Source organism: Anomaloglossus baeobatrachus, chromosome 2, assembly GCF_048569485.1.
Source record: "Anomaloglossus baeobatrachus isolate aAnoBae1 chromosome 2, aAnoBae1.hap1, whole genome shotgun sequence".
NCBI classification, from domain to species: domain Eukaryota; kingdom Metazoa; phylum Chordata; class Amphibia; order Anura; family Aromobatidae; genus Anomaloglossus; species Anomaloglossus baeobatrachus.
In genome coordinates, this window is record NC_134354.1 from 662,222,432 (window position 1) to 662,250,418 (window position 27,987).

A 27,987-nucleotide genomic window follows, 5' to 3' on the forward strand; every position below is an offset into this window, starting at 1 on the left:
GGAGTCAGTGGGGAACTGGAAAACCTTGAAGCTTCAAAGGGATCTAGGACCCTCATTCCCAGCAGGAGTTCATATTCCCAACTCCGTAACGTCATACACAGTTATGGTATTACCCTGTGGCCTGAGCCATACACCCCTTACATCATTAAAATTGGGACTCCGAGCTGCATCTCTGCATACCCTCAAATTGTTTGTCGCTCCCTGGGGCAGTGAGATACAGAGAACTGAGAGTAGGAATCCGGTGAGGAGTCGTGCTTGGACTCAGTATGCAGAGGGGACACAGATGGATCTGATGACACCAGAACCGTCCCGACCGGTCCTCTCAGTCCGGAGTTGCAGATCATATTATCTTTGGGATATTATTTTAGACTCAGGACAGGGGTGGGGCAGTACACCCCTGCGAGGTCACCAGGTGGGAGGGGACATAGATTGTAGCCAGTTTGATAAAGACAATGTGGACATTTTTGGCTTGTCTTTACTCGGGGGTCATGCGTACTATACACATGTGAGAAAGTCCATGAAACCCTGGTCGAACAGCGCCCCCCTGTGGCCAGACGCATAAGATAACTGATCTGACTCTATTTGTGACCCCGTCTTATCTGTAAATGTACTCTGACATATATATATATATATATATATATATTCTGTAAATTTCATATTGTATATATTGTAGTATCTAGTGTGCCATTACGGCGATTAAACATATAGAATTTAATCTTAGCTGTTCTGTTATCTCAATCCTCAATCCCACGTCTGTGGGCTCGGCGTAATAGTTATCATAATCGATTGGTGGCAGTCAGTTTATGCCAAGGATCATTGTGTGGTGACCAGTGAGACCAGGGGAGGTTTAGATATATTCTGCTCGCCGGAGTCGGGGGAATATATACTCTCACCAGGAACCCTTCAATCATCAGCATAGTAGAATAGCGGCCTCCTTGCTTATTGTCGGGCAATTCCATTATTGGCCTGACTATAAGAGGGGCGCTAGAGAGCGAGTCACGTGCTCGCTCTGTCGGGTGGAAAGGGGGGTGCTCCTTCCTCTTCCTTCCCCCTTTCCCTGACACCAAGTAAGCCTTCAAATCTTGGAGAAGATCGGACCTCAGGTAAAGTAAAGAGTTATTTAATGAATTTACAGAGCACAGAGAGATACTGAACAGGAACCCTCCTTCAAGGTCCTAAGTCAGTGTAAGACGAAATTAACGATCACAGCACAATCTGTGCTTGTGTGGAAGAGACATTGACATAGTGCAGAGCTGAAATCGGGATATATCCTTGACCTCCCAAGGCAGTGGGACATATCTTTAAATTATGAACTGTCACACTGGATCTGGGATGGATGGGAGGCATAACTATACCTCCAACTGCACTGTGATCTGCAGTTTACAATGGGGCAAAGCTGACAGGAGAGACATCAGTATCAGTATTGCAATAGTTATTACCGTAGTTTATTTATTAATAGATATACTAATAAATTTAATTATTTTCTGTCTCCATCACCCTTTGTATAGGTCTTTAATTCTACACCGAATAATTATCTATGTAGTTTAGATGTTTTTTCCCTTGTGTGTGTTCTGCTGGCTTTTTGTTGCCCATAGCATCCAATCATAGTGCAGCTTTCATTTTACTAGTGTTATTTTAAAACTGAAAACTGAGCTCTGATTGGTTGCTGAAGGCAAAAAAGACAGCTTCTCGTTCAGACATTAAAGGGAGTGGCTTGGTTGTAGTTCTGTTGTGTTTATGGGTAGGAGGTGTCTTTATAATTAATACGGACAGAAAATGTCATGTTAATGAGAAAAAACATTAGTGGTTGTAAGGCTACAGACGGACAAGTCCTGCATGGAGTGTACGTATCACTTAGGTGCCTGACCTCAGTGATAGGAAACCCAGAAAGCAGACTCCAACACATATATGCAACAATTTTGAGTTTCACCCAAACAAAAGTTTTGCTTTTCACAAAGTTTGCCGCTTCGGTGTTTTTAGACCTTTTAGTCATATCTTTGATAAAGACCTATTATAGGTCGAAACGTTGCTATGTGTTCTGGTATGGCAGAATAAACAAGCTACAGATTTGCTTCACCTAATGGGACGATGTCTTTCTTTTTGCAAATATTAATTTGCCAACTGGACTCCTTGATGTGCGGCCATGTATTTTGAAAATATTGTCCATGTGATCCTCTGGATTGAGGTTTAATTTTGGTGCTGTGGACACTTGTTTATATTGAACCTTTAGTCAGATGTGTCTTAGGTTACTGAAGTATAATTATAATCATTTCAAAAGTTTTAATACTTATAGAGACAAATCCATTAAGTTTCCACAGAGACTCAATATTTATAGTGTTGACCCTTTCTTTTCAAGACTTCTACAATTCACAATGGCTTCTGGATATCAACTTCTGGGACAAATCCTGACTGACAACCAATTCTCACCAAATCAGTGCCTGCAATTTATCACAATTTTTGTGTTTTTGTTTGTCCATCCACTTTTTGAGAATTGAACACAGATCAACAAATGGGATTGACAACTGGAGAGGTTCCTGGCCATGGATCCAAAAATTCAATGTTTTATTCACTGAGTCAGTTAGTTATCACTTTTGCCTAGTAGTGACAAGGTGCTCCACCTGAGAAAAGCATTGATCACCACCAAATTGCTCCTGGATCATTGTGAGAAGTTGTTCTTGGAGGATGTTTAGATCCTTGCAACTGTCCCTTGGCAAAATTGTGAGTGAAATCACAACATGGATGAAAAGCAACCCTAAACATGAATGTTCTCAGAATGGTTTACTATTGACATGGTAATGCTCACCTTTTTGTCTCAGGACAATCATTCTCCACATGACTAACTGTTCGAAAGGGGCTTTATTCTTTTCTGGATATTTCATAATTTGACTTGAGACTGTGGTGGAAGGTTTATTTATACTCTTGGTGATGGGTGCCTCTTGGCAACAGTAGACTATAGGAAGAGTTTAGGGGAAGCCGACGTGGAGCGGGGGGTACGCAATAATTGTGGTGCGAGGGAATATCCCAAATTATGAGCCATATAGTAAATACTCCGCCAGCACACTTGCGTTGGCGGAATATATGCACCACTCGCAATAGAATACAACAAATAGAGAAAAAACGAGTGTATATGCAGAAATTTTTTTATTCAAAAAAAAGACACAAGCAAAACAGCAATAGAACAAGGATTAAAAACAACTACCACAAAATCAAGGGGGGCATACATGGTGAAGAAAAATACAGTATGTAGGCCGCCAGTAGTCGTGGGAGAGATGAACGTGTGGTAATGTAGTACAAAGAGATACCAAGTTGGTTGGAAAATAGTAATACAATCAAATGTTCATCATCCCCGTTAGCCGTGGGAAAAATAGGTGGTCAAAAGAAAAAATACAGTCAACCAGTAATTGGTAATATATAGCCGTGGTCAAGAGGAAATGCAAATTATAGTATCGTTCTCTAGTCGTGACCCAGGCGTATGAAAATTAATGCATACACATAATAACCAAAGGCTTAATACAGTAAACAGTAATTAATAATATATAGCCGTGGTCAAGAGGAATGCAGAGTCTAGTTCTTTCTCTAGTCGTGGCCAGGGCGTATGGAAATTAATGCATACACATAATGACCAAAGGCAATAATTACCAAAAACATCTTTTTGTGAACATATTATCAAAATTATAAAGTGCAAGTGCACTTACTATTCATAATATCATATGACTCAAGTGTGGTAAAGTACCGCATGACAAAAAAAAAAATAATTTTTAGACTACTGACAATAGGCGTATACAGGAATCATCACATAATACACATACCCAAATAGAAGAAAAAAGGTATCACCACCAACGCGCGTTTCACAAGGTGTTGTTGCTTCTTCAAGGAGGAGACCCGGCTAACAGGGATGATGAACATTTGATTGTATTACTATTTTCCAACCAACTTGGTATCTCTTTGTACAACATTACCACACGTTCATCTCTCCCACGACTGGCGGCCTACATACTGTATTTTTCTTCACCATGTATACCCCCCTTGATTTTGTGGTAGTTGTTTTTAATCTTTGTTCTATTGCTGTTTTGCTTGTGTCTTTTTTTGAATAAATAAATTTCTGCATATACGCTCGTTTTTTCTCTATTTGTAATAATTATGGTGCACCTCCGTTGGTAGATAGGAGAGAGTGAGGGTACAGCTAGTGTGACTCCCTGGCCAATCAGGTCGTCACAAGGTATTGTGCAATCCGCCCTTCTGCACAGTATCCGCATCCTCCTTGGTACGGATCCCTGTCTGTTGGTATTGCTAAGAGCCAAGTCATTCAAAATCCTAGGAACACTTTGCACCACACCCACCAGACATGCCATTGGGGGGCCTGAAGGGAATAGGGCCACCCACTTGGGGGATTGGTAAGGGAAAATGAAAAGTGTCAGAAGAGAAGAAGAGAGAAGCGAAGTGTGAGGAGAGGAGAGAGGAGGTGAGGAGCTGGCCTCCTTGTAGAATACTAGGTGGAAGACGTTGGTCTGGGCCTGGTAGGAGCTGGAACCCCGGTAGCAGGGGATCATGTCAAGGGGCACGGATCTGCCGAGGAGGGCAGCCGGCGGCCTTGAGCCATCTCCGGGCAGGGGCCAGGGCACAACGGGGTACGTGGACCCTAGGCCGGGAAGTAGCTTCACACAGCCCGGTAATTTATCCGATGGGGGTGAAGTCTTCAGGATTCATCCCTCACCCGCTCCAAAATCGGGGTACTAGCGCACCGATGGGATAGGACTTTCCGAAACACAGTCCAGAAAATCCCGAGCGGGAACCCTGAGAGCAAGCTCACTCCATTAGCCATACGGGTGAGCGGGACCCGACTAGTTCCACACTACATGGTCCAAATAGTGAAGAAGGTGCCAAGGAAAAGGTCACAGGCTAACAAACAACACCAAAGGCACGGATCCCAGTGTGCTCCCTCCTTGCTGCAGCGGTGCTCAGAATTCTGGTTTACAAGCTGCCGGTGTCAGTATTCTTGGACTGAGCGAGTATGCAGAAACCCTTTCCTCCCCAACGGCACCCCTTCACCACTATCACCGGGCTCCCAGGGCAAAAACCCCCTACCCATGGAGGGGTTAAACATCTTGCTGCCTCACCTCCACCACCACCGGGCACTCCCAACAGCAGCGGTGGTACTTCCTCTTACCATGCACCGTGGGTGGCGTCACAAACTCCTAACCCCCCTGTACATATCCCCCTTTAATTTGAGTGGACGCACGACCCCCGGGTCCGGAGACCCTTCGAGCAACCGCGGATCCGGATCCGAGCAGCCCGATACCACTATCAACAATATATTTGAGATGTCGGTTTATATTAGTTGAAACCCCACTATCCATGCACTAGCTATTTGCCGTTGCACCCCTTTCCCCTGACATTTGTCTGTATGATGAACTTTGCTCATTATTAAACTACATAGTTTTGGGTTTTTTTTTATATTTTGGCTTTTAACTTTGATAAATAAAGTATTACATTTTAGAGGGTTTGTTTTTGGTGTTTAGTATAGTATATTTTTCCTCTATTATTCTATTCTCTTTGGTCCTTTACCTTTCTTGACACCAGGCCAGATTCCAAAAACCTTTTCCTCACTGCTTGTGGATATACACTGCCACCTGCCTGCTGCCAATGTTAGGCCCCCTTCACACGTCCGTGAAAATCACGCACGGGTTTCACGGACGTGTCAAAGGTGCGTTTTCCCCTCAGTGAGCCGTGTTTATGGCACTACGTGTGTTCTCCATGTGTTATCCGTGATAACACACGGAGAACGGGAACTTTCTACTCACATGTCCCTGGTGTCGCTGTCTGAGTGGTGCTGATCTTCGGTCTCCAGCCCTGCCGTCTCCCCGCTGCTGCTGCTTCTGGCCGCAGTGAAGTAAATATTCAATGAACATAATGAGCGGCGGTCAGCAGCAAGTGACAACAGCGGCAGAGACAGGAGGGCTGGAGAAGGTGAGTCAAGATTTGTTATTTTTTTCTCTGTCACGTGAGTTTTTCTCCGGCGCGTGTCACACGGGACCGCATCCACACTACATCCGTGTGGTCCGTATGCGGGCCATGTGACACCCGTGATGCCGGAGAAGACGTGGACATGTCTACGTGTGGAACACACGGACACGCGTATGCTCCACACGTACAGACGTTCCATGGCAAAACACACACATGTGCGCAGACCCATTGATTTTAATGGGTCTACGTGTGCCCGTGTCTCCGGTACGTGCAGGAACGGACCTAACACGTACCGGAGACACGTGCGTGTGAAGGGGGCCTTAGGCTAAGTTCACATGTCCTGTAATCATTCATTCGAACGGATGCTATAGAGATCTGTTGGCAAAATTATTTCTGCTGGAATCCATTTATTTAACATTGGAGTCTATTGAGAATGGATCCATTAACAGATTGCTATTTATCTTCCATTTGTAACGGATCCTGTAGAAAAAAAACGGGTCCATTGCAAATGCAAGTAAAACGGATGACTAATTAGCAATTCATTAACGGATCCGTTCTCCAGGCTCTCGTTAAAAAAAAACGGATCTAGCAAACATCAGATATTTAACAACGGACAAAAAAGTTGTGTTTGCACAACTTTTTTGGCAACAGATCTCTGCAGGATCCGATCTAACGGATGATTATCTGTTGCCCAGGGATACGCAGGGAAGAAGACTCTGGCGGGAATCTTCGTGCCAAAAGATGGCGGCAAGATGGCGACCTCTGAAAATTTTGCAGCGGAGCACCGCTGACGGTCCAGAATAAGGCGCACTTCCTCCAGGTAAGTGGATGGGTAAGTATCCTGTTCGTGACGCCAATTTGTGTCACCCAGGGATAGGGGGTACTCACAGAAGTGACCCCTTGGCCCGGATCTAAGTATCACGGTGGCGTGACCCGGTCTGTGATCCCAGGCTCCACAACAAAAGGGTATTACGTAAGGGAGATTGTCCGTTACGCCACCAGTGGGTTGCGGTGATGAGATGGTGGCACTGCCGCTGCCTCTGGGGACCGTGCCCGGGACTGGTGGTGTGGGGCAGCAAGGTGGAATCTCCTCCACGGGTAGGGAAGGTGTAGTCCCGGGGCCCAATTGGGAGTTGTGGTAGTGGCAGGGATTGCAGGGAGCAGGGAACTCACAGTTCGGTTGTCTTGGTGTTGGATGAAGCTAGGCTGATGTGTGTAGTCATAAAACACAGAGTTCTTTGTAAACCAACTTGCCGGTGTCCGGGAGCCTTTTGGAGGTGTGTGCTCAGGGGTGGGATTCAAATTTTTAACAACAGGTTCTCTGTAAACCCCGCCCAGTTGAAAACCACATCCATTCTGTAACCACACTCATTTTGTTAGCCACACCCATTTCCACGCACTTTCCTCAACCAAAAAAACAAAAAGTAATTTAAAGTAAAATCTCTTTCCCTTTCTATACCTGCACTCTCCTGTCCAGTACCAGTTGTTCCAGTCACTGTCAGTCATATTGTATTAAACGGGTTTTCTACAATTTTTAAAAATTAATACTAAAGGAGCCCTGCTAAAATTGGAATGGACGACCTTCCCCATACAGATATCATCCCATGTGGCTGCTCTCCCCCTACAAATCCCACCATGGCTTCTTTTCCCTGCAGATTTTATCCCATGGCTCCTCTCCCCATATAGCTCCCATCTATGCAGCCTCCTCTCCCCATATACCTCCCATCTATGCAGCCTCCTCTCCCCATATAGCTCCCATCTATGCAGCCTCCTCTCCCCATATAGCTCCCATCTATGCAGCCTCCTCTCCCCATATAGCTCTCATCTTGTGTGGCCTCCTCTTCTCCCCATATAATTCACATCTTGTGTGGCCTCCTCTCCCCATATAGCTGCCATCTATGCAGCCTCCTCTTCTCCCCATATAGTTCCCATCTTTTGCGGTTAGTTTCCCCATAGAGCTGCCATCTTTTGTGGCCCTTCTCCCTGCATCTTTGGCTCACTGAGCGCTTTACCTGTTGCAAGCACCTACGGCCTCTCTGTCCTCCGTCCTCCACTGCGGCTCGTCTCTGCACGCTGACGCTGACAGACAGTAGGAGGAGGAGCTCCCTCCTCACACTGCTGTTGTGTCGCCCGTGGATAAGGGGTACTCAGAACCGGGCCACGGGGTCACTTCTGTGGGTATCACGGTGGCGTGACCCGGTCTGTGATCCCAGGCTCCACAGTAAGAAAGGGATTAGGTAAGGGAGATTGTCCGTGACGCCACCCGTGTTGTGCGGTGAAGTAACGGAGCACCGCCGCAGCCGGTTAATGGATCCCGGGGATGGTGGTGGGCAGCAAGGTGGTAATTTCCCTCCATGGGTAGGGTGTTGGTGTCCTGGGACCCCGGTGAGGTGGTGCAGGGAGGAGATGGAGACCGTCTGAGAGCTGTGTGCCCGGTTGGACCGGGGGATGTTGTTACTCACAGTTTGCTTTGCAAGAAAATTCACACAGAGTCAGGAATTAACCAGAAATTGCCGGTGTCTGCAGCCTTCGGTGCGGAGGGTGTTTGGGGTCCCACACACAGTACAACAGGATCCTGGTCTTGTTTTGCAGCCAGACACTTCTTTCTCCTTCCTCAGTCGGGAACCCTGCAGTGATCCGGGTCACCCCTGGATACCGGCGGGCCACTACCCTGCCCCGGCCACTTCGGGCCCCTTCCTCACACTTCCCTTCCTTATAGCAGCCAGGAGCTATCTCTCCTGGTCTGCTCTCTTCACACTCCAAACTCACTCTGCACCAGCCCCTCCCCTCCTGCTCTGTTTAGCTCTTACACTGGGGGGGGGGGGTGTCTGTCCTGCTGCACTGGTGTGGGATCAGGTTACCAAGGAGGAGAATGGTCTGCACTTTGCTGGATGTCTGCAGGCTCTGTGACACCCTGGTTTTGCCGGGGCGTCACACTGTCACCTCTGCAGCGTCAGCACGTCGCTGCACGCTGGGTCAGGGAGCAGACAGGCTCCACTGAACCAGGAAGTGCAGCGTGGAGGTACGGGCATTCATTTGTGCTAGTGTCTTAAAGAGACACTAACACAAATGAATACAGGGAACCGGATTGGCAGAGCTGTTTCTTGCCGGTTCTGGGAACCGGCTGCTATTTTAACAACCGGTTCCCCAGAACCGGACAGAACCGGCTGAATCCCACCCCTGAGTGTGCTGGTCCCACACACGGTGCAATGAGCAGGAGCCCTCTTTTGTTGCCCTGCACCTTGTAGTCTGCTTGGCTCCTCTGGTTGGAACGGGGGAAGTCCACTTCCCTGCACTATTCCGGGTTCCCGATGCCAGTGGGCCACTACCCTGCCCCGGTCCACTTTGGGTCCCCTCCTAGTGCCTGACCTGTTCCCGCAGTCCAGGGGCTCCAACCCCTGACCGCTCTGCAACTTTCTCTGCAGCCCAGGAGACACACTCCTGACTGCTCTGCTGCTCTCCTCCGACTGACTGAACTCCTCCCCTGCTGCTCTTTTCAGCTCCTAACTGGGGGGGAGGGGAGGCTGCTCATATGCACCATGTGGGGGTGGGGGGGTGTAATCCCAAGGAGGAAGAGATTCCTGTACCCTTGGTGGGGGGGGTTCAGTCATCTGTGACTACCTGGTTTTGCCAGGGCATCACATTCCCCCTTGGTTAAACACAGCCCGTCCGCGGGCTGTTTGGCCACTGACGTTTATGTTAACGGGAAAAAGTTAACACATTACAATCATACATCTTCCCACATCGGGAGGTACGTTTGCTTAACCTCTAACTGTCCTGCCACCCCCCACCTGCGGTGCAGATGGCCTCCTCCGGGAACCTGAGGACGTTCAACAGGGGTGACCGTCCATAAAACAGTCAACTTTGCAACTTTAAACTTGCGGGTAGTCGTCCATGCTCCACCACCACTGCTGCGGCTGCCGCCACTCCCAGTATGGGGCACGGGTTCCGTGCTCTGCCTCCTGCTCAGGAGCCAGGCCCACTCGGATGCCCTCGGCGCCGGCTACAACCAGCCTCGCTAACTACCGAGGGCCTCATCGCTCAGTGGCCTGCTCCTCCTCTCTGCAGGTGTACCCTGGCTGCTCCACAGCCGGGACGGGGAACCTGGCAGCGGCTGGCGCTGCATCTGGGGCAGACTTCCGGTCGGGTGCTGCCGTCATTGCGGCCGGGCGGACTGCCGGAGCCGACGTCATCACCGTTGCGGCTGGGTGGACTGCCAGAGCCGAGTGAGATGTCATCGGGGTTGCGGCTCGCTTGTCCAGGAATGGGATTAGGCAAAGTCCTGGTGTCCCTGCCTTTACAGTCCTGGTTACATGAACGGCAGTATTTTCACCCGCCCCCCTTGGTCTTTTCGCGGCACTCCTCTCTCAGGCCGGTAAGTTTCGTTTTGCGACTTCCGGCCTCACTTTCCGGCTGTGTTCCCAGGGGGCGGGGCTTCAACTTTCACGCTCTGTTCGCGGGGAAGAAGACTCTGGCGGGAATCTTCGCGCCAAAAAATGGCGGCAAGATGGCGACCTCTGAAAATTTTGCAGCGGAGCACCGCTGACAGTCCAGAATAAGGCGCACTTCCTCCAGGTAAGTGGATGGGTAAGTATCCTGCTCGTGACGCCAATTTGTGTCACCCAGGGATAGGGGGTACTCAGATCCGGGCCAAGGGGTCACTTCTGTAAGTATTACGGTGGCGTGACCCGGTCTGTGATTTCAAGCTCCACAACAAAAAGGGGATTACGTAAGGGAGATTGTCCGTGATGCCACCCGTGGGTTGCGGTGATGAGATGGTGGCACTGCCGCTGCCTTTAGGGACCGTGCCCGGGACTGGTGGTGTGGGGCAGCAAGGTGGAATCCCCTCCACGGGTAGGAGAGTTGTAGTCCCGAGGCCCAATTGGGAGTTGTGGTAGTGGCAGGGATTGCAGGGATCAGGGAACTCACAGTTCGGTTGTCTTGGTGTTGGATGAAGCTAGGCTGATGTGTGTGGTCATAAAACACAGTCCTTTGTAAACCAACTTGCCGGTGACCGGGAGCCTTTTGGAGGGGTGTGCTGGTCCCACACACGGTGCAATGAGCAGGAGCCCTATTTTGTTGCACTGCACCTTGTAGTCTGCTTAGCTCCTCTGGTTGGAATGGGGGAAGTCCACTTCCCTGCGCTATTCTGGGTTCCCGATGCCGGTGAGCCACTACCCTGCCCCTGTCCACTTTGGGTCCCCTCCTAGTGCCTGACCTGTTCCCGCAGTCCAGGGGCTCCAACCCCTGACCGCTCTGCAACTTTCTCTGCAGCCCAGGAGACACACTCCTGACTGCTCTGCTGCTCTCCTCCGACTGACTGAACTCTTACCCTGCTGCTCTTTTCAGCTCCTAACTGAGGGGAGGGGGGGCTGCTCATATGCACCATGTGGGGGGGTATGTGTGTAATCCCAAGGAGGAAGTGATTCCTGTACCCTTGGTGGGGGGGTTCAGTCATCTGTGACTTCCTGGTTTTGCCAGGGCGTCACAATTACAGGACATGTGAACTCAGCGTTAAATTGATCCTGTTGCTGAATCCTGTGCTGGCACTTGCTGAACTTTTTTGGCTGCCCTGAAACAAAACGTGGATCACAAACGGATTACCATCCGTATGTCATGCGTATAAAACTGATCCACTGGAATTATTAACATAGGAGACTATATGAGGTCTTTCAATATATTTTAAATTGTGGATCTGTGGCGCCCTGGACAAGCCAGGACGTCACAGGTACTACAACAACACACCCCACACCCTGGCTAGGCACATCAAGGTCAAACACAAATCCTTGTTGCCTCCCTCCAGGGGCTGATGTCCACACCAGGGGGTGGGCCAGGCGGTTGGCCCCGCCCACCGAGGAGTTCACAGTCCTGGAGGCGGGATAAGGAGTCAGATTAGTTTTGAGAGTGAAGTGAAGTAGTAGTAGAGGAGACTGACTGTGTCCGGGTGCGTGGCCCGGGCATATACAGCAAGGTTGGCAGACGGTGGTGACCGTCTGCAGGAGAGGCTGATTGAAGTAAACCGTAAGGACCGGGGACGGGCGGTGGCCCTCCGGTACCGGATCGGGGAGCGAAGAGAAGCCAGCACCATTCGGCAGGGCTTACGGACCCCGACCAGGCTAAGAGTCACCGTCAAATCCGTTAGCGAAGGGAACCTCCAGGGTTTCCCAGCAGTCAAGACCCGATTGAAGGCAACAGCTCAAACCGTGAAGGGAAATACAGTCACCGCCAAGGCTACAGTTCCCAGGACCAGAGCCTGCGGGCAAAAGGGGCTCCCTCAGCATCCATCCAAGCTGGGGAGCGGGTTACCGGTGGGAAGCCATTGGAACCGTGAACACAACACAGGTGCAGGGAAAGGCAGTCACCGCCAACCTACCGGGAGAACTACCGCAGCCGTCTGTGGGACCCGTCCATCCAGCCGTTTGTTTTACCGGAGACTTTGCATTCATCATTGGCTGAGTGAGTACCACAGTGCCGTGCGGCACCGCGCTGCCCCAGCGACCCTGCACCTCACCAGGCCCCGTAACCCGCCTGCCATCCCTAACCTTCACCGGGCCCCGGGATGACCAACCCCCCTACCCACGGAGGGGAGAAACAACATCCAAGCTGCTCCCTGTCATCGCTCCCGGGATCCCCGTCCAGAGCAGCAGTGGTGTCACAACCTCACTACAACCGTGGGTTGGGTCACGGACAATATCCCTAAACCAAACCACCCCCCTTTCACTCACGAGCGAGGAGCGCCGCTCGAGTCCCCGGGATCCGGCCCACCGCTCGAGCCACCGACCGAGCGAGCAGCAGCCGGATCCGAGCAGTGGGTGAGCGCAGCGTCCCCTCCTCCGCCTGCGACAACTTGGCGTCACAAACAGGATCTTACCGTTCTACCGCCTGGTAGAAGTGCGCATTGTGTCCCGCCTGAGGTGTCTGGCTGAAAATTTTCAGAAGCCGCCATCTTGGGCGCGAAAAGTTCCCCGCTCGAGCGTCTTCCCGAGCAGTGGAGGCGCGAAAGCCGAAACCCCGCCCCTGTAGAGGAGGAGCCGGAAAAAAGACTAAGGGGGACGGATGGCGTCTGGCCGCATGTAGCTCGCGGCTGTGGAAGCAGGGACGCCAGGACTCTGCGATCTGCTGGTTCCTGGAAAGTACCGGTACCAACATGTCCGCCCCGTCCAGCTACGCAGAGGTTACGGAGCCAGTGCCCGGAACAGCGGCGTGGCTCAGGGCCCGAACGGTGGGGATCTGCCGGCGCTACCGGAGTCAGATATGTATGCTGATGGAGCAGTGGACCGCGGAGGTGGAGGAGGTAGCTGCGGTCGCCCGGGTGTACGGAATGGAGGCCATGATGGAGGAGCTGGTGAGTGACCCACGCCCCTGTGTCCCCGAGGGACCGGCCGTTGCGGCTGAGGGACCCGGTCTACCCCTGCCCCCCATGCCGCTTCAGTCTTCCCTGGCCGTGCACCCCGCTGCTGCTGGTCCATCTGACGTACACCCCCTCGTAACGGTAGCCGAAAGAGTGGTGAGCCTGGAGACTGCGGCAGCTGGCAGCAACCCGCCTGGCGCAGGGACAGATGATGGTGACTCCGGACCTGACGCAGAGCCTGTTTCGGAGGAAGACGAAGGAGTCGTCGCCCTCTATGGCATGGAGGCCACTTACATCCCCCGGAGCGGAAATAACGGATACCGGGCGGCCCTTCCTCGCCGCGCCTGCTATGCACTGGAGGGGCTGGTACCCGTGTTCTTCCACCCAGGGCCGGGTGAGGAGGACGAAAGTGAACAGTGAAGTCAGCGGAGCCCCGCTGCAAGTCGTCCCCGTTGGGACCACCAATACAGTTAAAAGTTGTGAATGATAAATAAATCAACAGAAGATGTCACCTGATTGGAAATTTGATTGAACCGGCCATTGCCGGCAACAAGTCCCCGTAGGGACTTCCTGCAACCGTTGCGTAAGGGACTTCTTACGGACAAGCCCGAGAACTGGCAGGGCAACCACAAACTTAGTGGGATGTAAATAAAAATGTTTGGCTTGAAACCGTTACCGCCTCCGGAGAGGCTGATTTGGGAGGATGGGCCTGGAGGAAAGGGATGGCCCAGGCCCGCCACTACCGTAACCGGTGGCGATCCTTTGGGGGTTCAGGGGTCCCCATGGACGCGGGTCCCCTGAAAGAGACCGTACCCACTCGGGCAGCCTGGTGATGGACTGGGGCAAGGGGTGCTGCCCACTTCTTAGGGGCAGCATCAGGGCCAGGTTGTTTGGGTGGGAAAAGAGCGGAAGCCGTTACCGTTTGCAACGTTTAAGAACCGTACCTCCCGTTAAGGGAAGTTTATACAAAAATGCTTGTTTTAATGTTTTATATGTTTTACCCCTTTTTCTACAGGTAAACAAAAATAAAACCGGTGATGGACGGGCAGCCCGTGGACGGTCTGCATTTTACTAAGGGGGAATGTGGCGCCCTGGACAAGCCAGGACGTCACAGGTACTACAACAACACACCCCACACCCCGGCTAGGCACATTAAGGTCAAACACATTTCCTTGTTGCCTCCCTCCAGGGGCTGATGTCCACACCAGGGGGTGGGCCAGGCGGTTGGCCCCGCCCACCGAGGAGTTCATAGTCCTGGAGGCGGGATAAGGAGTCAGATTAGTTTTGAGAGTGAAGTGAAGTGGTAGTAGAGGAGACTGACTGTGCCCGGGCACATACAGCAAGGTTGGCAGACGGTGGTGACCGTCTGCAGGAGAGGCTGATTGAAGTAAACCGTAAGGACTGGGGACGGGCGGTGGCCCACCGGTACCGGATCGGGGAGCGAAGAGAAGCCAGCACCATTCGGCAGGGCTTACGGACCCCGACCAGGCTAGGAGTCGCCGTAAAACCGGTCAAATCCGTTAGCGAAGGGAATCTCCGGGGTTTCCCATCAGTCAAGACCTGATTGAAGGCAACAGCTCAAACCGTGAAGGGAAATACAGTCACCGCCAAGGCTACAGTTCACAGGGCCAGAGCCTGCGGGCAAAAGGGGCTCCCTCAGCATCCATCCAAGCTGGGGAGCGGGTTACCGGTGGGAAGCCATTGGAACCGTGAACACAACACAGGTGCAGGGAAAGGCAGTCACCGCCAACCTACCGGGAGAACTACCGCAGCCGTCTGTGGGACCCGTCCATCCAGCCGTTTGTTTTACCGGAGACTTTGCATTCATCATTGGCTGAGTGAGTACCAGCGTGCCCCCGCGACCCTGCACCTCACCAGGCCCCGTAACCCGCCTGCCATCCCTAACCTTCACCGGGCCCCGGGACGACCAACCCCCCCTATCCACGGAGGGGAGAAACAACATCCAAGCTGTTCCCTGTCATCGCTCCCGGGATCCCCGTCCAGAGCAGCGGTGGTGTCACAACCTCACCACAACCGTGGGTGGCGTCACGGACAATATCCCTAAACCAAACCACCCCCCTTTCACTCACGGGCGAGGAGCGCCGCTCGAGTCCCCGGGATCCAGCCCACCGCTCGAGCCACCGACCGAGCGAGCAGCAGCAGCAGCCGGACCCGAGCAGTGGGTGAGCGCAGCGTCCCCTCCTCCGCCCGCGACAGATCTATAAAACGGATGGCATAGAGAAGTAAATAAACTGACATATGGATGACAAACTGTGGGCTTCCCAATGACAACATGGATGAAAAATCAGCAGTTTTTTTCTTGATGAAAAATGTAACATTTTATGTGGACACAGCTTTACATTCAAGATAATTTACAAGGTTCCTTCACTGACAATTTCAGATTCATTGAAGGAAAGAAAATTGCCAAATCGATGCAGATGACTGAAAAATCTGTTCCATTTATCTGGACAGAGCTGTTGGGCAGATGTGTAAACGATTATACACCAGAGCATAGTCATCCTAGGTGGTTTACGTCTCTAGAGAATAGGTGGGATTTTTTTTATCCATGGTTGGATCAGAAAGTGTCTGTTTCTGATTTCCTGAACAAAGCAATAACGGATGCATATAAGCAAATGATCAGTGGCACCGTCAGCATTGCTTCTTATGTGGGGTAAAGGTAGCACCATCCCTTGCTCTATAACTTAAAGGCAGTGAATCCCAATACAGGAGAATACAAGGGGATTTTTCTTCTTATTGTATTAAACCCAGGAGGTCATTTCCGGATTCTGACACAAGACACATTCTGGTAGCATGAGAATACATGTGAGTTATTCTGCAGCTGGAGGAGGACCAAGCCCTTCATTCTAAATTAATATCACCTGGGCTTTTGGTTAATGGCTTCTCATTTCGAGAACCCCTGTGGGACTGCTGTGGGCGGCCAGCTTAATACGTGTTTATTTTAAAAAATACCACCATCCGGCTTAGTCATTCTTCTGATTTCAATTTTCTACTATTTCATTGCACTGACACACAGATAATGTCCTTGAGTGTGAATGTAAATGATGAATGTTTCTGTACCTGTTCTGTTCAGGTATGGGCGCATCTGTGTCATTTATTTGTGCCCCTAAACAAGTCAGAGTTTCCAAGAAAGCTCCCAGGTCTACAGTAGGAAGGATCTTATGTATTCAGTGTACCCAATTATTTGCTCTCCAATTTGAAAGAGTGTAAGGACACATTCCTGGGTGAGTCTGCACCCATTGGATACCTTCTATCAGAACATCCACCATAAAATTAACAAGTCACACTTGGGCAACTTTGGCGGGACTTTTTAAAACTGTACTGCCAAAGATATTTCTAAAAGTAATCTGTTGTATACTTAGTAGACTGTATACCAAGTTGGAGTGGGACATCTTGGTTAGCTCAGCCAACGGTGGAGAAAGAGCTCCAGCTCATACAGGGTGAGGGAGGGTAAGCTCCATCACGGTTTGCTCTTTAAAGGGATTGTCTCTACTTTGACAACCCCTTCTCATTCCCCTTGTTTGCTCCAGTAAAAATTAATAAGCCTATACTCACCTCCGGTGCAGCTGCAGTTCCAGCAATGTCTAAAGCTTGCATTCCAGTGTCCATGTGACATTTTGACACGCGGGCCGCACAACGAATCCCCGCCTGGTGTCTGTCTCTCTGCCTTCAGATATTTGAGCAGGTTTTAAGCACTGATTTTCTGCTCAAACGTCCAAAGGTGTTGAGAAGGAAACCAGCAGTGATTGGTCGCAGGGCTTGCGTTTCATATCAATGTCACATGGGTCAGGGGAACTCGGCTTTAGACATCATTGGAACCACACCAGCAGCGGAGGGGAGTATAAGCTTATTTCTTTTTACAGGGTGATCAAGGGGAATGAGTAGGGGTTGTACAAGTAATGGACATCCCCTTTAAGAGCATGCAATGGCTGTTTTTGTTTTTCACTGATTCAATCTGAGTATAACTCAGTATGTGTCCTGTTCTGCTCAGTTTTTGAAGATCAGTCATTCAACTGTGTGGGACTGAGGAAAAACAATCATGCACACCGAAGTCATCCGTGTATTCTGCGTTTTTCACTGATGCTTGTGTGAAAGTAATAATAATAATCTTTATTTCTATAGCGCCAACATATTCCGCAGCGCTTTACAATTCAGGAGGATCATCTACAAACAAGTAACAGTTATAGAAAAAACAATATTTAGAGGGAAAAAAAGACAACCCTGCTTGTGAGAGCTTACAATCTACAATGAGATATAGGGGGGGGGCAAGGTACAAGTGCTTATTTACAATGACAATCCAGCCATCTCCAGGAAATGGGGGATAGATAATGGTTTCCTGGACCAGTGGGCCAGAGCCTTGAGATGCATTTGGGTGCCATGGAGTTTGATGTGGAGTTATGTTGTGAGAAGTTGTAGACGGACTATGTGAAATTAATCTGATTAGGCAGTGTGATAGGCCGCCCTAAAAAGATGTGTCTTTAGGGTGCGTCTGAAGCTGAGTAAGTTGTGATTTGTCCTAACTTCTTGGGGTAGAGCGTTCCAGAGGTTCGGTGCAGCTCGGGAGAAGTCTTGGATCCGGGAGTGGGAGGTTCGACTTAGTGTGGATGTTAGTCGAAAGTCATTTGCAGAGCGTAGAGAACGGGTGGAGTGATAGACAGAGAGGAGGGTGGAGATGTAGGGGGGTGCCGCACTGTAGAGAGCTTTGTGGGTGAGACCAAGCAATTTGAATTGGATCCTATGATATATTGGCAGCCAGTGCAATGACTGGCACAGAGCAGAGGCATCCGAGTAGCGGTTAGCCAGATAGGTGACCCTGGCTGCTGCATTAAGGATGGACTGTAGAGGAGAGAAGAGCCTTCATAGGATTTCATCTAAGCTTGCCTTTAACCCTTATGACTCCTACATGTGAAACACAGCCTTTGGCTATGTACTGACTTGATGTTGCTGCATATTACATTGATACAAACAACCACAGCAAAAAAAAAAATACATACAAAAAACCACAGAAACCTGGTAATACGCAAACAATCTAAACATGTAGATGAATATTTAGTTAAGCTTTTCAATATTCTTTATTAATACTATAAAAATCTATAGCCACAGTCATGTACATATTTATTGTCCTAGTCCATAACACGCACTCCTGAGACTTAGCAATTCCCAGCTTCCTGCTCTCTTGCTCAGTAGTTGGACGGTGGACAGCAGGCCTGTATCAGCTGGTTACTCAACTTTCTCCTTCCAAAGAAACAACTGCCAAAATATGATGCAGTAGTGAAGTGCTACATACTAGCAGCTGGTTCTTAAAGGGGCACTAGCATTAAATACTTATCTTTAACCTTAAAGGGGTTGTCCATAAATGTGTCGGGGCCGGGATTTTATAGCACTTAGTATTACAGGTTCTCTGTCTGAGTTTTTTAATACAGTCTTCTCCACAGATTGCACAGATCTGCCCATCATCCTCCTCCAATTAGAAAGCTGCCATTCCATGTGCAGTGTTTTTTCTATTGCACGAGGCTAATCAACAGGTCCTGTCACATGATCCTCCATCACCAGCTATTTTGTGGACATGAAATCTGCTCAGTCAATGATTAAAGCTGAACTAACAAATGCCGGAGAACATGTGAGACCTAGATATAAGTGCTCAAAATCAAGAGGTCAACCCCTTTAAGTGTCTGACTGTTATTAAGTACATGCATTGTTTATATTCAGGTATGCCGAATGGGTTTTTATTCTTTACATCTACTGTACATAGAATTTTCCCATGTTAGTTAATGATATAGCTAGGATACGCCATTATTCATGATCATTGGCCGTCTGCCCTGGGTCTTTTACATTCTCAAGATCTATGAAGCTATAGAGGCTGCACATCTGGTAGTTATAAAGTCATGGTGTGGCGCCCCTGAGTATATCAGGGTGCCACAGGGTACTGCAATTCTTACCCAGGGTGCAGGGCTTACCCCCCCCATGGTTCCAGGTTCCCAGAAATCGGTGTCACTACCATCAGCACAAATCCCAATCACACCTCACATCATGACCTGTCAGACACACCAGTGAGTTGGTTAAGCGGAAATAGGGCCACCCACCTAGGGGTCAGGCAGACTGGTGGGAGGGAAGTGAGAGAGTTGAGTGAGAACCCCCAAAGAGTGAGGAGCGGGGGAAACCGAGGTTGGGTCGCAGACGGTGGTCCGGGACCAGAGGAGTCGGGGACCGGTGACAGAGTCATTGGAAGGGTGCGACGGACATAGTCTAGAAGGACTGTCAGCATCAGAAATCCAAAAGAACTGACTGGTACCGAGCACGACGGGGTACAGGACTCTAGGTCAGGAGCCGGTTCAACATCCTGATAATTAACCTGGGAGGGAGAGACTCTTTATGAACTTCCCTAGGAGCTCAGAGATTGAAGGCGACAGCACACCGCAGGGGATAGGGCTTTCCAGTAAAGCATCCCACTAAAATCCCAAGTGCCAGCCATTAAGAGCACAGCTACACTAAAAATATACTGAGCGGGGCCCCAACAACTTCAGGCCAAGGGGCCACAACAGAGGACTAACTTGTGTACGGAGGCGACTCCAGATTACCAAATGACACCGGTTGGAGCAGACACCTGGGCGGGCTCCCCGTAGTGACTGTGATGCAGAGAGACTTTGGTTTATCCTCAGTGTGAGTGTCTGCTTTATAATCCTCATCCAGCACCACGACTACCCACAGTGCGTACTCTGGTTCCCTGCACCCTGCGCTCCCAAATATCCACCAAAACCCCAGAGGCCGGGGTCTTCCCTACCTGCGGAGGGACTGACACCTTGCTGCTCCACACCATCGGCCTCGGTACTCCTTCCGGCAGCGGCGGTACTCCCATTACCGCAAGCAACCCGCAGGTGGCGTCAAGAACTTCTCCCCTGTAAATAATCCACTTTCAAGGTTCGGAGTGTTTGCCAAGCCCGAGTCTGGACCCCTCGAGTCACGACCACCCCGGATCCGAGCACCCCGGTCTGCGCCGGGGCGGCACAATGGCATATCCCAGTAATTTATAATTTATTAAGATGGAAATGACCATTTTAAATTAGAAGTGTATAGTACATAGTGTGTATAAGAGGCTAATGTATATACACATAAATGTGACGTACTACCAGGCTTCATAGAAATATTAGGCTTCTTACAGTTTTGGGACATCTATAAGCAATAAGTGAGTCCAAAATGTGATAACAAGGAGGAAGAATCAGGAAGGAGGTCGCAGCTATAACAGATGTTACATAGGTTGAAAAAAGACCTAGGTCCATCTAGTTCAACCATCCTCCACCAATTACACATTTTGTCACTAAATTTATTTATAACGACAATGTTGTGTGTACTGAGGAAATCATCCAACCCTCTTTTGAAAGCTGTTATAGTGTCTGCCATTACTACCTCTTGTGGTAGGTCATTCCACAGTCGGACTGCTCTAACTGTAAAGAACCCTTTCCTATTTAGCTGCCGGAATCACTTTAATTCCACTCGCAGTGAGTGCCCCCTGGTCTGAAATTACCAATTTGTAAGCACTGATCATAGAATGGATGAATATGGCGATAAATGTAATAATAATACTCCACATTCACATTTTGCAAAGGAAAAAAATGTACAAAAGTAGAAATTCCCTTTACTTCATTATAAAACATTTACTTGATTCTGATTTAAATTTATATTTTTAGATACAGACCGATGTGAGATCTCATGAAAGATTTAGTACCATAGTACCGCGATTACTACAGGGGGAATAAATTGAGTCAGATTCTTACATTTCCTGCTTGTCTTATAGAAATAGTTGTCGTTTGGTTATGGGAGTATTTTGTCCTCACTGCTTTTCAGATATTAGGCCATAGCAAATCAACCAGTTCTCCTCCCTTTAAATAACTTTCTATACTTCCCACTCAGTTTACTGTTCACTAACTCAATTTCATAGTAATTTACATAACTAGGGTCATAAACAGCGAGGTGCCCTTGACAAGGTGCTGCTGAGGTGCTCTGGTGCCATCTACAGGCTGAATGAAGAGAAAAAAATGACTAAAAATTTAATTGCTATTAACGGGAACCTGTCACTGGGTTTGTGCTGCCAAAACTACAGCACATTATATTTTGAATAGCGTCGTTTCAGAGAAAACATAATTGAAAGATCCGGCCGTAGGGATAGATGAGACTAATTCAGCGCTACCTCCGGTCGGCTTCTTCAGGCGCTGCTCTAGTGATTGTCTCTTGCTGTGGAAGATCCTGTCAATCACCTGAAAAAGCTGGCCTGGGGCGGTGTTGGACTAGTCTTGTCTGTGGGTATGGTCCCAGCCAAAAATTTGAAGTACAACTCTGAAATGCTAGAGCAATCGTGACAGGTTCCCTTTAAATTTATTGTGTTGAAGCAATCGCCTGACCAGAATCCTCTTGGTAAGTTATGTGGGAGATTCCCTTTGAGTTCTACGAATATAACAGTGAAGTCCCTAGTAGAGATTAGCAGACCTGAACCTTAAGGTTTGGTGTTCACACCGAACACAGACTTTACAAAAAAAATCAGTGTTCAAGTTCGGAGTTTGGGTGAAAACCACTCGAAAGAGCAACGCTGTGCTCGGGTATGCTCAGTGCTTGGCCTAGTGTGAGCCACTTGCAGTGTTTGAACGGCTCGCACTGGGGGTAACAATAGCGTTATCGGATGTAGTGTACGTGGCCCCGAACTGCCCAATCAGTGAGCTCCAATGAGGTTCAGATCCAGAACAGAACTTTATCTAAAGTCTGGCTGAACCTGCAGAATGCGAACGTTAACGGGTCCGCTCATCTCTAGTCCCTTGCTACCCCATACAAGCTGCATTTTTCAGAATTACATACAATTTTACATGTGTTTGTCTTGCATTTTTCCCACATTAGATAGTGTGTTTTTTTCCGTTTTCAGAAAAATCATTCATACCTGTTTAGATGGCATATTATGTAGTTCAAGGTGTCATGGTTTGGTTCTGGGAGATTTCTCACCAGCTCTTTCATAGTTTGCACTTTTTCATCGACATCAGAAATTTCTGTTTAAAAATAAAAAGTTGATAATTTACTGAATATCTCATAACTACTGAGCGGGGAGGAGTTCACAGACCTCAATAATCTAAGTGATAGCATCTTAAAATATGATTCTACGTTCAGTAATGCAGCTCCGATATAATACACAGACATTGTGCCATAGACTGATAGTGGTGAGCACCTATAATGTGTACAGCACCAATATCTGGCCTCAATTCTAGCATTACATACACATTGCTGCAAGCCCTGGGAATAACTGATGTATCAACAGCTAACATCTCCAATATGAAACCACTACGATTATGATACAGAAGATCTAATGTACCCAGAATGTACCAAAGTTCCATTGTTGAGTTGTGTTTATATACAGCATGTCCACCCATATCCTGTCCACTGCCATTAACATGAGAACGGCGGCAGCTATAGGCATAGAAGTGGTGTCTAGGTATAGTAAAGTAGGTGTCGATTCATATTCAAATGATGATGCCCTACAATTTTTTAATTCACTTTTTTCTCTCTCTCGTTCCGTTAGCGAGATAAAAATGCTAACTCTGTTGTTTTCCACCAGGTGGCGCTATAGGTGGTTTCATTGCGTAGCGCATGGCTACTTTACTATACCTAGACACCACTTCTATGCCTATAGCTGCTGCCGTTCTCAAGTTAATGGCGGTGGACAGGATATGGGTGGACACACTGTATGTAATGCAGGTTTCTGGTTCTCTAAGGCTATGTTCACACTGCATTTTTCCAGTGTTTTTTTCTGCATTGAAAATCTTTACTCTTGGTAGAAAAAAAATGATGGATATAACACTTAAATAACCGTGGGCTTTTTGCTGTGCTCTTTTACTACAATTTTTAGGTGGCTTATATATATATGATTTGTTTCGTACTACATAAATACAGGTGAAAATAAGCTGCAAAAATGCTGCTGAAAGAATTGACATCCTGCAGATTTTCCTCAAATTTAGTCAGAAAAATAAGTGCCTGTGTATCAGATTTCTGAAATATAGTTTTGCTAGTACAATGAAACACAGCTTCTTTATTGAAGAAAAAATGCAACAGAAAAATACTGCAAAAATGCCAAATGTGAACATAGCCTAACTGGGGCTCCTAGCACTTGGTTCTGGACCAGGCAGAGGTATAATTATACAGGTTGCAGTGGATTACAGTTGTAAATGGGCCCCATAGTTCAATGGGCTCATAGTCCGCCACATCAGGCCCTTCATGCATTAGCGCTCTGTGTCACATACCAAGCCTTGGCGCTGGCCATCATCAAAACCTGTTTGTAGTAGTCTATGGAAAAAATCTAAGGGATAAGTTTTCTCTTTGTGGAGAGTGATATGCCAATATGAAGAGACTTAAATGCCTGCAATGCCCCTCTGGGAAATTAAAAATGCAAATTGCCTCTTCAGAGAAGAAGTGAACTTGAACTATAGTGTTACCTATTGGATGTAGTAATCCTAAATGTCAATATCAACTCTTTAACAAGCCTTACTACATGACTTAAGCTGGGTTCACACTAAACGACAGCGACAACGACGTCGCTGTTACGTCACCATTTTCGGTGACGTAACAGCGACCTTGTAAGTCGCTGTTATGATCGCTGCTTAGCTGTCAAACACAGCAGAAGCAGCGATCATAACGTCGCTGTGCTACATGTGCAGAGAGCAGGGAGCCGCGCTTAGCGCTGGCTCCTTGCTCTCCTACAGTACACATCGGGTTAATTAACCCGATGTGTGCTGCAGCTACATGTCACAGTTCAGAGAGCAGGGAGCCGCGCGCACTGCTTAGCGCTGGCTCCTTGCTCTCCTTGCTACAGTATACATCGGGTTAATTACCCGATGCATACTGCAGCCACATGTCACAGTGCAGGAGCCGGCGCTGGCAGTAAGAGCGGAGCCTGGTAACCAGCGTAAACATCGGGTAACCAGGGAAAGGACTTCCCTTGGTTACCCGATGTTTACGCTGGTTACAGCTTACCGCAGCTGCCAGTGCCGGCTCCTGCTCGCTTCATTTCGTCGCTCTCTCGCTGTCACACACAGCGATGTGTGTGTCACAGCGGGAGAGTGACGACCAAAAAATGAAGCTGGACATTCAGCAACGACCGGCGACCTCACAGCAGGGGCCAGGTCGTTGCTGGATGTCACACACAGCGACAGCGATGGGACGTCGCTGCAACGTCACAGAAAATGGTGACGTAGCAGCGACGTCGTTGTCGTTGTCGCTGTGTGTGACACCAGCTTTAGGATATAAGCCAAACCAGTATCTCAATTTGCAGACACAGTGTTTTAGGGTATTGCCACTCATCAGTGAAACATATGAGATCTGATTTGGCTCAATGAGAGGCTAAGACTGAGATTCAAAAGGGATATGTTTTCTCCTTATACAAAGTGACATGCCAGGCCTGGCATGACAGTATGAGGAGACTTAAACGCCTTCCATGCTCCTCTGGGAAATTAAATATGCAAATGATCTCCTCAGAGAGGAAGAGGACTTTAACTCTATTGCCAGCTATTGGACATAGAATAGTAATAGGTGGCACTAGAATTCAAGATCTCTTCCTCACACTGGCATGCCAGACCTGGTATGTCAGTCTCCACAAGGAGAAAACTTACCCCTTAGATCCCAGTCTTAGCCTCTCACTGAGCCAAATCAGATCTCATACTTTGCACTGACAAGGGGCAATACCCTGAAGCACGGTGTCTGCAAATTTAGATTCTGTTTATGCTTTATCCTAAGTCATGTAGTAAGGCTCGTTAAAGGGTTGATTGACTTTCAAGATTGCTACCTCCAATAGGTGACACAAGAGTTCAAGTCTTCTTCCTTCTGATGAGGCAATTTGGATATACAGTATAAGGAAAAAGAAAGTGCGAGAAGGCGAGTAAGTAAACCATTTTTTCCCCATCTAATCTGTGGTCGAATCTAACTTAGGCTACGTTCACATGAACATAGTTTTTGGTGTTGGGAGAATTTATGCACCATTTCTGAACCTATTATTTAAATTAGGTTACTTGCGTTTTTGTGTGTGTTTTTTAACATGCGTCTTTATAGCGATTTGGGCACTGCAGTTTTTGTCTCTATTTAGTATGTCATGCTTTAACCCCTTAAGGGCCGGGCCACTTTGTACGTTAATGACCGAGCCTCAATTGTCAAATCTGACCAGCGTCACTGTATCAGTTATTTACTCTGGAACACTTAAGTACCTGTGCATAATGTAATTTAACCTTTAAAAAATAATTGGTATAGGTGCTCTAATATACGTTTTTTTTTAATATTCCAGAGGTCTCTTATGCTAAACAAACGTTGTCTGACCCTGATAATACGTATAGTTAGATATAAAATCTACTTACGAGACGCTGATATAAATTCATCAAACAAACTGAAAGGGATAACCGGTTCCGGAAGTTCCCGGAAAAACATTTTCAGAGCCCCCGTGATGACATGAATATCTTCCCATTCAGGGCTGTTCAGATCCAACTTCTCCTCTGCATCATGAGAAAATATACACTTTAATGACAGTCATACAGACAAAGCTTTTATTAATATAAGACAGATATTAGTGCCGCCATTCTTCAAGACTAATGTACTGTGAAAATGAACTAGCTGAAACAATTCCCACTTCTTCACTTCCAAAGATTTTGGCTCATTGGGGTTTTTTTTTACCTTTTTGATATCTAATGCTAAGTATTTGGGAAATCAGACAGTACTATGTCTAATAAAAGACAACACTAAAGCAGGCTTTACACACAGCGACATCGCTAGCTGGTGAAAGCACACGCCCCCGTCGGTTGTGTGTCACGGGTAAATCGCTGCCCGTGGCGCACAACATCGCTTACACCCGTCACACATACTTACCTGCCTAGCGACGTTGTTGTGGCCGGCGAACCGCCTCCTTTCTAAGGGGGCGGTTTGTTCGGTGTCACAGCGGCGTCACTAAGCGGCCGCCCAATAGAAGCGGAGGGGCAGAGATGAGCAGGCGGAACATCCCGCCCACCTCCTTCCTTCCTCATTGCGGGCGGCCGCAGGTACGGTGATGTCCCTCGTTCCTGCGGTGTCACACATAGCGATGTGTGCTGCCGCAGGAACGACAAACAACCTGCGTCCTGCAACTGCAATGATAATCGGGATTAGAACGACGTGTCAACGATTAACGATTAGGTGAGTAATTTTGATCGTTAACGGTTGTTCGTGCGTTTCGCACACAACAACGTCCCTAACAAGGCCGCATGTGCGTCATGAATTCCGTGACCCCCAACGACATCTCGTTAGCGATGTCGTTGCGTGTAAAGCCCACTTTAGGCTAAGATCACAGATTTATAGAAATTCTGGATGGGGTTGTTTCAATGGCAAGCATATGGATTTCTAATTTAAAGGGAACTGGATGAATTCTGCCCAAACCACGGCCAACATGAATCAGAGTCCGGCAGCACAATTGCAGCTGCATATGGTTTTCACTTCAGCATTTCAAAGAAATTATAGTTCTAAAACCTGTCCAGGAACAATAGGGATACACCTGACTACTGCTGGCCTTATTTGCCCATCATTACAGCAATATATCACTTACTTGGCTCCTTGCTGCAGTTAAAAATTACTGTTTTATCTACTGCAGTTCTTTGAATGCTGATTATCCATAACCCCACCCACATCATTAATTGGCAACTTTCTGTGTACACTGTGCATAGGCAAAAATCTGCCAATCAGGGGTAGGGTAGGGGTTATATAGGGCTCATGAATATGGAGGACTATATTGGAGCAGCTTTACTAGTCCTAGAGTGATAACTTCTTGCTATGAAAATGTGATTTTATAGAAAAAAAAAAAATACAGCAAGCAGTCCAGTAAGTGACACATAGCTGGAATTGGGATCCTTGGATCTGCAAATTAGGTGAGAAAAGCTTGGTGACACATTCAAATTAAGTTTGCACTGTCTAAAAATTTGACAGTATTGATAAATATACCTGAATATGTCCCACATACAGTCATGGCCAAAAGTGCTGGCACCCTCAAAATTGTTCCAGAAAGTCAGGTATTTCTCCCAAAAAATTATTTGTAATTCCACATGTTTTGTTATAAACATGATTACGTCCTTTGTGTGTATTGGAATAGCGCAAAAGAAAAGGCATATTGGACATAATTTCAAACAAAACTCCAAAAATGAGCTGGACAAAATCGTTGGCACCCTCAACTTAATATTTTGTTGTACACCCAATAAATTATTGCAATCAATTCCTGCTTATAACCATCAACAAGCTTCTTACACCTTTCACTGGGAATTTTGGACTCTCCTTCTATAAACTGCCCCATGTCTCTCATATTTGAGGGATGTCTTCGCCCAACAAAGAATCTAACATCTCGCAGTGGGATTTAGATCCGGACTCATTGCTGCCACTTCAGAACTGTACAGCGCTTTGTTTCCATGCATTTCTGATTGCTTCATGAAGTATGTTTGAGCTCATTGTCCTGCTGGAAGATCCATGACTTAGGATGCAAACCCAGCTTTCTGATACTGGGCACTACATTGCCACCCAAAATCCTTTTGTAATATTTAGATTTCATGGTGCCTTGCACATAGTCAAGGCACCCAGTGCTAGAGGCAGCAGAGCAACCCCAAAACGTCTTCAGACCGCCACCA

At 48.0% G+C, this 27,987-nt stretch overlaps 1 protein-coding gene across 2 annotated transcripts in view; it reads right to left on the reverse strand.

Moving 5' to 3' along the window:
- ARHGAP9 (Rho GTPase activating protein 9) overlaps window positions 1-27,987 on the reverse strand; it is a 279,078-nt gene that overhangs the window by 11,858 nt on the left and 239,233 nt on the right. For both annotated transcript variants that reach the window (XM_075337075.1, XM_075337074.1), the window contains 2 exons: window positions 25,708-25,842; window positions 22,257-22,362 (listed from right to left, as the gene is read on the reverse strand). In XM_075337075.1, coding sequence (XP_075193190.1) covers window positions 22,257-22,362; window positions 25,708-25,842 — 241 coding nt within the window. The remainder of the gene's footprint in view (window positions 1-22,256; window positions 22,363-25,707; window positions 25,843-27,987) is intronic.